This window comes from Cuculus canorus, chromosome 8 (genome assembly GCF_017976375.1).
Source record: "Cuculus canorus isolate bCucCan1 chromosome 8, bCucCan1.pri, whole genome shotgun sequence".
Lineage (NCBI taxonomy): Eukaryota > Metazoa > Chordata > Aves > Cuculiformes > Cuculidae > Cuculus > Cuculus canorus.
Window position 1 is genome coordinate 27,234,761 of NC_071408.1, and position 15,753 is coordinate 27,250,513.

Consider the following 15,753-nt stretch of genomic DNA (forward strand, 5'->3'; position numbering starts at 1 on the left):
CTAGGTAGATTCCTACTAGAATCTGGTAGATCCTGTGAGCCATCCTCAGCCTGAACAGTTGATACCAGGGTCTGGGTTTCGAAAGACTGCATCAGAAATAAGGCTTTATGAAAAGGCCACAAGTGCACAAGTTAAATGAATTAACAAGAAGGCTGCAGTCTTGGAATGTAAATTTCTTCTTTTTTAAAGGAGATCATATCATCTTAGGGACTGTTCACAAGGACTTGTAATGATAGAACAAGGGGGAACGAGTATAAACTGGAGAGGGAGAGATTTAGGCTTGACGTAAGGAAGAATTTCTCCACCGTGAGAGTGGTGAGGCCCTGACACATGTTGCGCAGAGAAGCTGTGGCTGCCCCATCCCTGGAGGTGTTCAAGGCCAGGCTGGGTGGGCCTTGGGCAGCGTGATCTAGTGGTTTGTCCCTGCCCATGGCAGGAGGTTGGAGCTAGATGATCTTTAAGGTCCCTTCCAACCCAAACTATTCTATGATTCTATTCTATGATTCTATGATCTTCAGAATTTGTAAGTTAGTTAAGTGAGTGTATGAGTCTGTATGAGCTTGTATGTCATCCATCCAAGCTGTTTTAGCGTCTGAGTCTATGAGTATACCTAAAATATCTGAAGCACAAAGCATATTTAAAGTGGTACACCTACCAACTAGAAATGTTCTTCCCACCTTTGAACATTACCTAAAATGTCATTTTCTTTGGCCCTTCTTTGTAATCTTGCAGCTTTAATTTACCATTGTGTATGCTGAGTAATAGAAAAAAATTAATAAACTTTTCAAAGAGGAAACCTGCGGGCTAATATAGGTTTCCCATGCACTAAAGACACTGACTGAATAGGTGGCCTTGAGCTGTACATTTCCAAATGTGGGGAAAGTGGCCTATCTGTAATTGTTGATGTCTGCGTGCCCCCATCTTTCCATACATGCTGGCTTCCTGTGGATGTCAGTGGAAAGGAAACTGCTGATTGAGTCTGTGCAGGCCTGTATAAATTCCCTGCTCCTTCATGGCTTGAGGTTTGCTTAAGGCCTCAGGAAAAAGGCCAAACTCTTAAAAAAAAATGCCAAGTTGGCTCTGAAAGTTGCACATCTGAAAAAGGAAAAAACCCGAAGGATGTGGGGTCTATGGAGGATACTACTGTTACATAACTAAATTACAGGTAAGTATGGTACCTTACTGCCAAGTGTTTGTCTTTAATAGAAATCCACAGTAATTTCAAGCACATCATAAATCAGAATTCCATCGAGTATAGAAAATAGCTGGTTTCCAGTTCAGTCGCAAATGGATCCAGTATGGCTATATCGCAAGCACTGCTGTCACAAGAAGTACCGGAACCTCTCTCGTTTGATCGTGAGACCCTCTGTCATTTTGATTAATGAATTGATGTCACAGTCCTAACGGTAGGGGTTTGCGTATGAGGTGAGCGCCTTTACCATTAAATCACAGAGACAACTAGGCCTATAAATAGTGCTGTTTTTATAGAGAGTCCCAACAGCCTGTGTTTGTCTGCATTGGTGTATAGTTTTAGTCTCTTATAAATCCTAAATCGAGCTCAGAGTCATTATCTTAAGCATTCCACAAGCATGATAGATATAGATATAGATATAGATATAGATATAGATATAGATATAGATATAGATATAGATATAGATATAGATATTTAAGAGTGAAAAACTAACTTTTGGGGGAACATTTGTGTTGAAAAATGTCATCTTTAGACAGTCTCAGCGAAAACAATGTAGCTACCATTGAGTGAAGAGCCTGGTAGTCCCAGGGGTTTCCCCCCTTCAGCTGCTCTGTGGTTATTGCACACTGATGCACTGGGGTCAAATTCTGTAATTATTCCTTTCCAGACGGAGTTTAGACTGTAGACCGTGGGGATTTATTTCAAAGCATACTGTAATTCATATTGTGTAGATCTGCACAGATACTGAGCTGATAAAATATTTCTTATTGCATCATGGTAAGTCTTAAGGTGAAAGGGGTGTGAAGTCATGCATGCACAGGTAGGGAGATACAGAAATAGTCTAGCTGATGAGTTTTGTTGAAAGAACTCTTTCTTGTAACTTCGGCAAGAATTTCTATGTATTTTGTCCCTCTTTCACAGCTTTGATTAAATCTGATAGATTTTTGTTAAGATGCTAATGATTCTTACACGTTAATAGATCCATTTGCAACAGGTGGCTAAATTATATGTGGTTTTGCTTTAAACTGCCCACAGTGGACAATTCTCTTTACAAACATCTCTTCTAAGTGTCTCTAAAATAACTCAGGTTTTATCTAATCATCGACTTCAGAAAACGTCTTGGGCTTCAACTGGAAAATCAGTATCTCTTGGCTGATAGGGGTCAAAATGAGCATAATAAAGTGCCTTAGTAGAGCTAACTAATTTTTTGTTGCATAGCAAATGTCAGACAAGTAAGCCAATTTTAATACTGTCTAAGGTATTGTATATTACAAACTTCTGGAATTGCACTGAGAAATGAGTAAAAACTGTCATTTAAAGAATATACATTTTAACGCTGACATGAGCAGCTTCACCAAACTAACGGACTAGTGTATTCATGCCCTACCCAAATGTGAGTGGTAACTGAAGGCTCAGCGGTGTTCACTGTGATAATATCAACCTGAAGTAATAGGCTAGGATTGCAGTAGGGTACGTATTACAGAAAAGAGAAATCTATTTAGGTAATCCAGAATAGAGAAAAAAATTGGGTAAATCATTTCTGAAAGTAGAAAGCCTGGAAACAACTAAATGCAAAAATTGCTCTGCATTATAAGTTCATTTATCAAGAACTATAATTATACCTGGCACGGCCTTGGTAATTCCCTTAACACTTATATCACCTCTAGCTTCTCTGGGTTGAATGTTATCTTTCTGTTTGTTTTTTTTTTTACACCATCTCATCTACAAAAGTGATTGGCAGCTTTGGTTGGCTATGTCAATACAAAAAAAAAAAATCCCAAACAAAACCAACAACCAATCAAAATTAAAAAGTTTTATCTCTTGATGATTTTCTTGTGATGCGATTTGAGGATCCTGTGCCATAGTTCTTGCAGCTTCAAGATCCACAAATTACGTCTCCAAACCAGAAAATGGTTTTGAATAGCCTTACCATGTTTGATACCAGCTTCTGAAATGGATAAATAGATTCTTTCTGGGCAGATGGGAACACCACAAGGTGCTGAGAACAAAACTAGGTTCCTATTGTTAGGCTGTAGTTGGCTCACTATTGGAGAAGCAGAGGTTATGACCTAGATGATGATACGGAATCACAGAATGGCTGGTTGGAAGGGACCTCAGGGATCATCTGGTCCAAGCTTTTAGGTAGTATATAGTTTAAATGAGATGGCCCAGAGCCCTGTCAAGGGCTTAAAAGTGTCCAGCATGGAGGAATCCAACACTTCCCTGGGGAGATTATTACTTTCCCAACTGATGGATCAAAGAACTGGGGTTTGCTTGAACAGTGCCATCGCAGACTGTTTGCAAATTATGATGACTGGTGTGTTTGATACTCTGGAGGACCAGTAGCAGGTTTTTTTTGTTTGTTTTTCCTGGTGTTTGGGGCTTCTGGTATATTATATATGTCTCCTGTGAAGTGATTTGAGTAGATATGAACCCCCTCCTTTAGAAGAGATTAAAGGGGATTAAAGAAGTTAGTAACACAGGCAAAATAATTGGTAGTCCTTTCTTAATGTGCTTTCCCACTGTGCAGCTAATTCTTCCATCAATGAGACAATAAAATAGTGAAGATTACATATGTGCTGAATGATGGACATACTTGACCAAGCTGGGAGGGATGTAATTTATACAACAGCACAAGTGCTGAGAGATACTGACTGCCGAGGTGACAGGCTGCAGCGGGGAAACGGTTCTTGTTTCCCTGTGGACGGCTCCCCAGAGCTCAGTGACAAATTACTCCACTGAGTTATATAGTTGGAGAAAAATCTACTAAACGAGTCAAAATTATAGGTCACTTGAAAATTTTGTGTATCTGAATGCTCCTGCAGTAGCTGTACATGGCCTCAGTCTCTGAAGTATCTTGGGGCTGCCCTTTCTGTTTGTTCTGTTTGCATTAGAGCTGGTGCAGTGCAACAGGGTCCTTAGGTTCATACGTCTCCGGTGCTGGATTCCCTTCATTATAGCTCACTTGCAAAGAAGCAACCTGTAACGCTGGCCAACTGACTGAAGCCAATTATGTAGGGAGATTTTGCCATGTGCAAATGCAAAGTGATGTCTCTGGTAGGTTAACTCCACTCTGTTCTGTTCTCAGTAGAACAGAAATTACCGCTGCTGGGGTTTACAGACAATCTTACAATGAATTACGCTGACCTGAAAGTGCTAACTTTGTTTGATTTGGTATATTTAGGCACTTAGATTCCTTTAAATGGAACTTCAGTATTGATCGGGGTGTTTAGCGTCAAGTTCCTATTTTGGCTTTTGTTCTGGTAGTTGGTGGTTTGTTGGTTGGATTGGCTTTTTTTCTTCCGAAGTTGGCTTTATTTTTACCAGCCTTGTAGTTTTACTCATTTTGTTAGCTTCTGGCAGCAGGAATGGCTGTTTGCTCTGGTCATACAGGACCTTATGCTGAAGTGCTCTGAGCATTACAAATAATACTAACAGGAAAAGCATGTTAAATCCTTTATTCCACCACTGCAGATAAAGATTTCAAAATCTGTTGTTTGTTAGTAAAACTATCTCAGCGTATACACTTTGTGAAAGGAGCTTGGCCACTTTGTCACGTGCACAGTATATCCCTCTTCTTTGGTTGTGGAAAATGGATGTTTCCCTGGGAAAGATTCAAGAGATGGGACTGTTGTCAGAAAAAAAAACCCTGCTCTTTGGGCTACTTAGAGGTTAATTGAGGAGGCAAGCATGAGATGCTTGTATAACTGTCAAGTCCACAGTAAGACAGCTTTTGAAATGATCTTGTTGACATGTCCCATAGGGACACAGTGGTAAAGAGGCTCTGTGGCAGATTTATTCTCTGGAATTATGTATTTTGCTGCATTTCTTTTTTCAATACACAAAAGTGATATGCTTCAAATGATGTTTTTGTGGAAATCATAAGGAGGCTGCTGTGATTATCAGAGGGGGTGGCAGCAAGATGCAAACGGCTCAAGATTTCTATCAAAGATTTCACCTCCACAGCTAGGAAGTAGCAGATGGTCTGCAGGGTGACCAAGGAACCTCAGCCTGCCTCACCTACAAATTTATGAGAAAAACTGTTCTTTAGGGATGGTTGGTTTTGGACAATGGAAGAGATAAATTAAATGTATGGTCATCTGCCTGGCACAGGCCAGAGAATTTTAGGCAGTGCTTGCTGTGTTGAACTCAGCTGTTGACTTTAAAAGACAGTGATCATCTTTGGAAATGATGAACAGTTTGAGGTCCATTGATCACATTGGCTGCAAACTGCAGTGTTGGAGCTTGGAATGCAAGGGAGGTGATGCTGAGCACCGTGGGTTGTGAAAACTGCAGAGAAGTGATGTGGAAACTGGGGCCAGAGGGAAAGTTAGACTAATCCCACGGGTAGATGTGGTAAATCTCAGGGAGTTCTGACTCCCTCGGCAGAAGGAATAGGCTTAGACTAAAAATTTGTATGAAGGACTAAGTACCCAGATTTGTGGAGGGAACACTGGAACCAAAAATATTGTATTGGCCAAAACTAGTGTCTTCCTTGTTCATTCACATGAAGTTACATGTTGACTTTTGTTAAAGGTGTTCTGGCTACCTGCGTGAAAGTAGATGGCACGGAGGCTGTGATGTTTCTCACTGAGGGACTGGAGAGAGACCACATGTGACTGGTTAAAGGCTACTCTAGTTTACCACATGTCTCCAATTTATTGCCACTTTCTATGAGAAAATGTACAAAGGAAGAAAACAACTAGCAAGGCGAGCTGGATTGACTACTAACTGCAGATTGATTGTGAAGTTTATTGGTTGTTTCCTCAATAGTGCCAAATCAGCACCTGATGTAGGAACAGTCAGCGGTTTGAAGAAAGTTCTAATTAAAACCAGGATGGAATTGAGCGTTTATAGGGGTTCAGCACATAAGTAGTCTTTTTCCCCTTGGAGAATGGTAGTACAAAGGAATGATTCTATTGCCAAGGCAATAGGATGTTGAAATTGTAAAATATATTTTACAGTACATTCCCAAATGAGAAGGCATGAGGAGATGAAGTTGTTTCCAGCACCATAGCTTGCAAAGCTGGAGATAAGGATTTGCTTATGCTGGGATTTCCAAGCATTTTATATCTTGAACCATTTTTTAAGATGTGTGTTGTCTTCTGAACACTGTCTCACACCAGCAACTGCCCCCCTGCCCAATGCTCACCTTAGAAAGAACAATAGAATCATGGAATTATTAAGGTTGGAAAAGACCTCTAAGATCATGCCATCCAACTGTCAGCCCAATGCCACCATGCCTACTAAACCATGTCATGAAGTGGAAGAATGAGTTTAGAATAGATACTGCAAAAAGCACATAAAAAGTGAGAACTTGATACAGAAAAAGCACATGCTCATCTTAAATATATGGATGAAGTGTATCATGGATATGGATAAACATGAGTGTATGAAGAAAGCTAGCCATAGTCCTTGCCTGTAAAAAGAGCTCTTATTTTTGTTGATTATGTAGCAATTACGTTCTGTTCTTTCTGTCACACCTCTTGGTTTTAAATCATATACATTTTTGGTCAGGAACCATAATTTTCATTTTATTTTTTTAATTCAATGCACATGCTGTATAAAATATTGCATATAGACAATGTCTGGCCAACAGTGTTTGCTTTCAGGGAGATAAATTGAAGAAAAGAGGGCAAACTAGGAAACCAGTGAGTGGGAAGCAGGTGAGCTATGTGCAGGGCTAGTTTTCAATTACTTTCAACCGAAGTAAATTTCTACTGTATCTAATGTTCCCAGGATATTTCTCATATAGTACTTGTTATCTTGTGAATGTCTGAACTATTATTACTAGCAGCTCCTCAAAGAAAAAAAGTTTTCTTCTGGCTAGCTTCCTGCTACGTCAATCTGTCTTAAATAAATCACCTGTTCTTTAATCTCAGATGCAGATGTTTCCCTGATAGTGCGGGGAGCTCTTCCCAATTTTATAGACAGTTTGTACATCAAATGTTGAACTTAAAAAGTGAACTTGAAAAGTGGCTTTTTAAAACATCTCCTCTCGTTCTGATGATCTGCTTCTTCAGGTGGCAGGATTTTGTCTGACTTCAGCTTTTGCCTCCTGCTAGCCACATGGGTCTGATCAAGAAGCATGGAGAATTATCATAAGCAACCGGTTTCTTTTGGGTTTTGGTGGGAATCTGGATGTGATTGTCCCTGATGCTCTTTGAGAATCTTCCCTGGCCTAGGTATGGAAAAGGAAGAAATTATCACATGGTATCAGAATCATGCCTGTAAGTTCCTAAGGGACTGGAGAAGTTCAGCTTGGCTCTAAGAAGCCAGGTTCAGTTTGTAAGGGTGATATTTAGAAAATCCTTTTCCTTATCAGCCTAGCCGATATGATACAGAATTTAACCAATAATGCCCTATGGAGGGCTACAGCTCTCAACCCAGAATTGTTCTTGAAAACCCACAGAGCAAGTGTCTTTCTACTGTGTGCACCAGTTACGCCGCTCAGTCTGACTGTGCCAGCTGGTGAAAAAGTCCAGCAGACCCAGAGATGGGAATGAACATATAATGTTTCTGCTTTATTACCTTCACATAGACATTGATAGCTTTTCCAGGGCATCAGCTGAGCATCGGTAAAATTGTGCAGGACATGGCACTCCCACTCTGCAAAAGAGAATCCAGAGAGAAGTCATTTTTCCTGCTTGTGGAGTTTCCTGATGTAAAACTCCTTGTAGTGTCCTTTCACTGAAGTTTGCAAAACTGAGCTTGCAGCTACATAAAAGGCCACCAATTTGTTTGTGCCAAGATCAGCTGGATTTAACTGAAGTTTCAAAGGTGAGGCACAACCTTCCAGGCAAACTCCCCCAGCAGCCTAAGTTTCGCTTAATAAAACACATTAAGGTAGGTTTGAGGCAATCCTTTAAGGTCAGTTGAACTTTCACTGGAAAATACGAGTGCTGGCAAGTATATGCAATATGTAATGCAAAATGTTTAGGGTGTGGGGAAGAAGCGTAAAGAAGCAATACCACAGTGATGAGCTTGGCTTGAAGAGAGACATGAAACAAGTTCCTTAGCAAAAACAGCCTCAGAGACGGGTGAAGAATTTAGGGGGGTTGGTAGAATGTTTTTGTTACCCCCAAGGGGAAAACAGGAGATCAAAGCCCAAATTCACTTAAGAATGCTCGCTTTGAAATGTATCTATAAATTATAGCACGTACTGCTGGCATCTATTGTAGTCTTTGGTATTTACTTGAGTGTATAACGTGAGACTCACCATGCCCTCAGTTCACTTGTTAGTGTGTGAAAGCGTGTTGCTGTAAAAATGTATTGGTGCTCAAACTGTCTCTGTGAAGGCAACATTTTGGGTTTTCAAGTTTCCTTGTGGTGTTTTTGCCTCTTCCCTGTTTTCCCATAGTCTTTGTGCCTCATCCCTGGGATGATGTGTCCTAGCCACCGACTCACTAGCTAACAGGGAATTCCTTGAGGGGTTGCTGGTAGGCTTTAAAGCCCTACCTTCCTCCTTGCCGCCTCTCGGTGTTACTAAGGTGCCTGTTGTGGCTGTTATCTTCTTGGTCCGGGCAGAATGGGACATTGCTCCCAGGGGAATCCACAGCTGTTACCCCTCAATCAGCAAAGTAGCTGCAGGGGCATGTCACCTTTTCTTTTAACTCCTGAATCAGTCTCTCCATTTCGTAGCTCATCTGGAGGAGCAAGAGACCCAGTTTCTTGGCATGGCTGAGCGGTACCAACGGGCTGTGCTAAGCATGGTGCTCCGGGCTCTTTCTTCCTCGTGAGTGTATAGTTCTAAGCATTGCATTTTAGACACCTCATTTGCTTTGCTGCCCAACAGAGATTATGTCAGGGCTTTGGCACAATTGGATTAAACTAGCAGACCTGGATAACTTCCATTGGCATTTCAGGAGATTTGCTGTAAGGCAAACCTGTGACATTCATACCTTCCTAAGCTTGCACAACTACGGCGAGAGCTGCAGTTGAGGTCTTGACCTCAGTTACTTAAGCCCCTTTCTCCCAGGAGCGTTCATCACTTTAATCACAGAGTCCTAAATAATCAGTGGGTAGCCTGTAATTAGGGGGTTGTGTCTTGGACTCCTGCAGCCCGCTCCCGGTGTGCTGAGCACTGCGTATTTTGATTTCCCGTTCCCCCAAAGGATGTTTGATCTCAGATTTACACTTTAGAAAATTAAGAAGGGTACGGTACCTCAGTCCCCTGGCAATCTTCCTGCTTTCAGTGGTAGGTGCCGTGCTTTTCCCAAGTATTGCAGTGCTGCAGCGATTGACACACTTGATTTAAGGGTTTGATTTATAGACTGATACTCAGGCTGAAAGTCAGCAGTTCCAGGGCTGCGTAAATCAGCCTGTCTCTGGGACTAATACTTCCTTATTTATAATTTTGACAGGAGATGGAATTCTTTCTCAATTCTTTACATTTCTTTCAGATGTAATCGACCACCCTGTCCTTTGGTTTAAAGCTATTTGACTTTGCCACAAGCAGAGGGAGGGGAAAGTAAGCCGAGTCCAGGAATTGCTGTGCTATAAAAGCTCTATATTGTATGCTCTTGGACTTTGCTTTCTCCCAGCTTCCTTCAAGCCCACACAAGAGATGGACTTGAGGTTTTTTGGCTTTCTTCCCCTCCCCCCTCCCTGCATACATACGCTGACCTTTTAGAAAAATAAATAAAAGATAAAGAAGGACCTGGAATGTTGCAGAATGTGTGTACATTTTGCTCTCTGTTGTTTTCTGCTGGGATTAGTTGTTTACAATGGGGGAGAGAGGGAGAGCAGAGGAAGGGAGGTCTGTGGCCTTAACTGAAATTAGTGGCATTTCAGAGTGATCTTGTTAGGTGGTCTGCAGTTTAAAGACCTAAATCCTTGTAATCCCCCCATGCCTCCTTGGCCACTACTCCTTTTGCTCTTGTTCTCTCACTTTCAAAAAAAACCACCCCAAGTCAGCCTCTCTGTCTCTCAGATACAGGCTCGTAACACACACACATGCACAGACACAGACGTACACGCACACTCTCTCTCACATGCTTCCATTTGCACGTTGTACCTGTATAACAAATTAATGTCTTAGCTACATCTGTTCCCACTACAGGACTGGGCTTGTAAAATGTTCTCTCTAGAATGCAGACACACACCGAATATTTTTATTTATTTTTCTGAAAAACACCCAGCTGCCAGACTTTCAGTTTGTGATTACACTTAAAACAAATTCAAATTGAAATTTCAGCCATAAATCAAATGCCCCAAATTAGTTCCTCTTGTGGGTTTGAACATGCTCTTTGGATTTGAAGGTCAGAAGATATCCGTTTTCACCGCGCTGAAAAGTTTAAAAATATACTACGTTTTCAGGGGAAAAAATAAATATGGTTTGCATTATAAAGTAGTACATCAAATGTGCGCATATGCGCACGCACAGCAGTGTCGGTGGAGCTGCACCTTTAAGGACTAATAACACCTAATTGTTAAGCAAGGCAGGAACCGTGGTGGCTTTTGAGCCAAGGAGACTACAACAGAGTTGCCCTGAGATGTGATATTTACCCTGTAAGAGAATAAAAATTTAATCCTTACTCTTCAACTTAAAAAAATAGTAAAAATTAAATAAACACACAAAATACTTCTCTTGGCAGGCTTTAGAACATGCTCTCTCTTTTTTTTTTTTCCGAAAAAAAGGCATTTACAAGTGGTTTCAAAATGGCTGTGTTACATCTGTCAGCGGGTGAAGGGAACACCCACAAATTGTGTTTTTATCTCTTGAAGTTTTGTTCCACTTGAGTAATAAAAGCCGGATTCGCTGCTGGTTTTTGCGATTGGGGTAATCTGAGTGTTGAGTACGGTTTTAAAACTTCTGCAGTTGGTTGGGTTTATAAGTTTTAAGAAACTCCTGGGGTGGCGGAGTTCTTGGGGTTTGTTTTGCCCTGGCACTGGGGAAGGGTTGGTTTGTGAGCACCTGGCACAGAGAAGTTCATCTTGGTTCCCTGGCCTGTTCCTCCCAACAAATGGTTTGGCAGGAGCCCCCCTTATCTTTGATGTTAATGTCATCAGCAGTTTCTTGGTTACAGTGCTATTCTTTCTCCAGGAGTTGAAAAACTATCCCCATGTAGGCTCTGAACACACATCCAGTATGCTCCAGCCTGAACTCCAAACCGACAGCTTAAATCCCCTCTCTGTTGGGGAATATCCTCCTGCATGAGGACAATGCCAAGAGGTGTCGTGTACTCATGGCTGCTCCCGTGCTCAGAAGAAGTGATAGATGGTGGGAACCTAAAAGTTTGCAGGGGAAAGCTGTCATCTGGCTGACTCAAAGCGATGGAGGAGGGGGTATTTTGGAGTTTGCATTTTGGATGGGAGCCTTTTCAGTGGGAAATGAACAACCTACCCCATCGCCTTTGCTAGTCCCGTCAAAAGCCAAGTCAGGATGGCAACAGTGGGCAGTCCTCCCTCCACAGTTTCATTCCCTAGCCTGGCTGCAAACGCAGAGTTGCTCTCTCTCTGAGTGATCACTGTTGCACAAGGCGATGGCCTGAGCCGCTGTGCGGGCACACAAAGCTATTGGAAAGGAAGCAGATCGTGACAGCGTGAGAGCAAAGGCAGGCGGGGGTCTGCTGTGTATCTCTGCCGCTTTTTATCTTATTAATATGTTAGTAAAAACCTTGCCAAGGCAACCTGAGCTGGTTACTTGTAGCATAATTGCTCATATTGCCTCCTTATAGGTCAGAGGAAGGGGGGAGTTAGGTGAGTTAAAAGAATAATTGTTCAGAGGGGACAGTCTGTTCAAGGGGGGTCGTAACTGCTAACCACTGCGGCTGAGGGCCGGTTTTATTGCTTTTACTCCTGCAGAATTAATGCTGGTTTTGTGAGGCAGATGGTTCCTGCTCTGACTCGCACAAGCAACAGAATTGTTCTGCGTTTAACGGCAAATTCTTTCTACTAGATAATAGTGATGTGTGAGCAGGGAAATACTAGGAATTAATTTCAGGATCGGTAGTCTGGAGCGAGGATTGATGTTTCTCTCTTCTCCTGAGGACCACAGCCAGCTAGCTCTCCGTTCAACACAGAGTTGAGGCTCGAGGCTTTGACCTGATACCAGAACCCCTCTATGATGCGAGTTCAAATTCTAGGATAACAGTTCTATCCACGGGCCAGCCGGATGGTGCGGTGCAGCTGTGTTCCACCAGTGCAATGAGCAGTGGTGACGCCTCTGACCAAGGTGGGGAACGGCTGCAGGTCATTAAACAGCGGAACTCGCCATGCAGAAAGTCACTGAAGCCAAAAACTTCAGACAGATATCAGCTGTTTGACTGAGGACAGCAAGAATGTCCACAGTTGTAATTCATATTAGCAGAAATACTGGGGAGGAGATACAAGATACAAGATGTCATGGTTCACAGTAGGATTAACGTGGGGGAGCAGACTACCTGTATCTCTCTGGGGTTGTCTATCTCGCTTTTACCTTCCTCCCAGTCAGCTGGTTTTGATGTGCGTTTGACTTAGTATTTTAAGACATTTCTTAGCTGGGTGCCTTCAAACTTTCTGTCCTTCAATGACTCCTACCTATCTTTGCTGATGTGAAAATAAGGAAACAAATAATTTGCCTTGTAGCTTTTTTTTTTTTTCTGTTGTTTTGAAAGAAATTACCTTTATTGCCGTTTAACACTGCTCAGAGTACTGAGTGAATAGCATTTCAGGACATCGTAGATGCTAGTAAAGATTCACTATTTCCATATCACTGCACGAAGGGGCTCAGACCAGTGCAATAACTCACTCGGCAGCTCTCAGCAGAGGAGTTATGAAGCCAGCACTTGGCTGAACTTCTTTCCTATCTGGACAAACAGATCAGCAGATTTGAAAGCTAGTTATCTTAGATTCAAATACGTTTTGGAAGAAGGAGACTTTTGCTGAAGTTCCATCCTGTGTAGCGTTTCAGGCTTCATGGTGTCAAAGGGTACATGTGCGTAGAGATGTCCTAAGCGAGTAGAGCAGGTGCAGTATGGGTTTCATTGGTTCAGTACCACACAGTAATCATGTTTGGCTGCTTGAATGAACAAAGCCAACCAGCTGAGATGTTGATCTGCCCCTTCTCACCACCCTTTCTTGGTGCCTGACAAGCTGGAACATACGAAACATCTCAGCAAAATCTGTAGGGAAGGACTGGGCTGCTGCTCCTCTTTTAACTGAGGAGCCGAGCAGAGAACTCAGCTCGCAGTTACCCGACTGTCTGTGGAAAATATGAGACTTGATCCAAGTCCCAGGCCAGTGTCCTGTCTATGAAATCCTCTGGCAGAATTTATTCTGTTAAGGAAATGTAGAGGAAAGCTGTTCTAACAGGAAGGAAAACTGGAAACTCTTTTTTGCAAACCCATTCTGTCAGCTGGCGTTTCACTTTTTCCAGCAGCTGGGTGTGGGGATCAGAAGAACAGCGGAGTTTTTGAGAAAAGATAAAAACTAGATCTACTTACAGGACCACATCATAGGCTCATTAGATATTCCAGTTGATACCTTTGTTTTGTACCTGTTGTTTTAAATTATTTTCTTGCTTTACTTTGTGTTTATGTTGTAGGTGCTGTCTTCAGGGCAGTGTTATTTGTCATAACGCTGTGATAGAGAAGGGTGCGGACATCAAAGACTGTTTAATTGGAAGCGATCAGAGGCTCGAAACCAAAGGTAAGTAGAGGAGCTGTATTTACAGTGCATCTGTAGTAGTTTTCAGAATTTCTTCCTCAAGATTTTACTTATGCTTCTTCATCAAGTGCCAGTAAATAGTGGCAGTTCTACAGTGTGGTGTCCTATAATATTAGGGTTTGTATTTCATGGAAAGTACAGCTCTGTGGCATAAGAATAGTTCAGAAACTTGCTCCTCTGAATTTGGCAGAAAAACACTGTTGTTGTTAGAAAGAACAAGATTGGGTGCTGAGACAGTCTTTTCCCAGACCACAATTAGATCAGCCTGAAGTTGTCCTCAGCTGAAGAACCGTTATTTTGACTCGTAATCTTTGTCAGGGTCAGGGCCGATGCAGTCAAATTATTGATCACACAGACATCCTTCTCTTTGTAGATGCTCCCAACCCACGGTGCCAGTGTGCTCTCATCCACCTTGCTCCAAGCAAAAGCTCGAGGTGGAGTATCTTACTGGTAGCTCCTGTGCTCAATACTAAATACGAAGGCAGCTACGTTCAGATCTGCTTTACTGCTATGAAATGCTATTTTGAAGCTTAAGAGAGATTACAACTATGTGGCCCTCATTTGGGCACACTTAATCCATCCAGTGGAAGCTGCACTTGGTGAGGGCTCGTGGTAACCGCCTGAGTGGAACTGTTGATTTCCTGCCCTAAGAGATAATGGGCAGGAAGTGGCTGTCTCGGTGACTGCATCCCAGGCAGAGGGCTTTTTAATGAATATTTATAGTTGGGGCTTGGCAGATCCCTGCTCTAGGGTGTGGGCTGAGGACAAAAGTGAGTTCCTTTGCAGGCTCCATGTGAAGTTATTTAGTCAGATCAGGATTTGTTTGCTCCGTTTGTCTTTATGGGTGGATTCCCAATTGTAAAGTGTCCTGACACGAAGCAGGGTTTGCACTTAACGTAGTACAGCATAGCCTATTGTCAGCTATGTGTATGACAAATTTTCCTTTAAATAGAAACTAAAAGTAAAAAATACTTGTGAAAACAAAGTATTGGTCTTGCCGTTGCAAGTCTCAGATTCTGTAGGAAACACTCAGAGAGTGTTCTGTGCACTGGGGTCTTGGTCCTTGTGTACCAGAGTCTGTGCACACTCATGGCTTTGCCCATCACATCAGTCTGAAAGAGTGGCCCTTGCAGGTTTCCTTGCCCCCTATTACTGAAGATTTGCACTATTCACGATTCTCCATCTGTGTCCTCCCAAGCAGAGAATTGTTGACTCATTCAGGTTAGAAAAGACCTTTAAAATCATGGAGTCCAACTATTAACCTCACACTGCCAAGTCCACCACTAAACCATGCCCCTAAGTGCCACACCCGCTTGAATCACTAGGAGACCAAAAACAGGTCACGTTTGGTTGTTAGCCTGTAGCATGAACTCTGAGGAGACAGGGTGGAGGAGACAGGGTGTAGATGTAGGTATCATTTTAGGAAATTGCAATATGTTTCATTTCTTAAGTAAATTGCATCAAACAGAAATGTCACCCTTTGACCTTGCTCACATCTGCTTCAGTAGTCTCTACCAGGATACAGATCCTAGTTTGGCTGAATTTAGTATGAAAACCATTATTTCTTCTTGATTGTCTTTGTCATTCGTGTCTGAATATTTTTCAGGGTAAACAAAAAATAAGTCCTTGCCCATGGCAGGGGGATTGGAACTGGATCATCTTTAAGGTCCCTCCCAACCCAAACCATTCTATGATTCTATGTATTTGCAGGGAGAGTAACGGAGCTGTAACCTGTCCTTCATTTTCTTATTCTTGTAGAGACTATTGCTCACCGCTCCAAAACTTAAACCCACATCTTAATGAGTCTGTGAGCCCTCTAGTTAAACTGTTTGGAAGCGTATGATTGACATTAGCAAAGACACATTCAAGTAGATTATGAATACACCATTATGCTGAGCAAGGAAAAATAATAA

General features: G+C 42.1%; 1 protein-coding gene across 1 annotated transcript in view; it reads left to right on the top strand.

Annotated features, from left to right (window-relative positions):
* Positions 1-15,753, top strand: part of EIF2B3 (eukaryotic translation initiation factor 2B subunit gamma) — a 106,040-nt gene that overhangs the window by 80,315 nt on the left and 9,972 nt on the right. Inside the window, exon 11 of the mRNA XM_054072947.1 lies at positions 13,719-13,822. Coding sequence (XP_053928922.1) covers positions 13,719-13,822 — 104 coding nt within the window. The remainder of the gene's footprint in view (positions 1-13,718; positions 13,823-15,753) is intronic.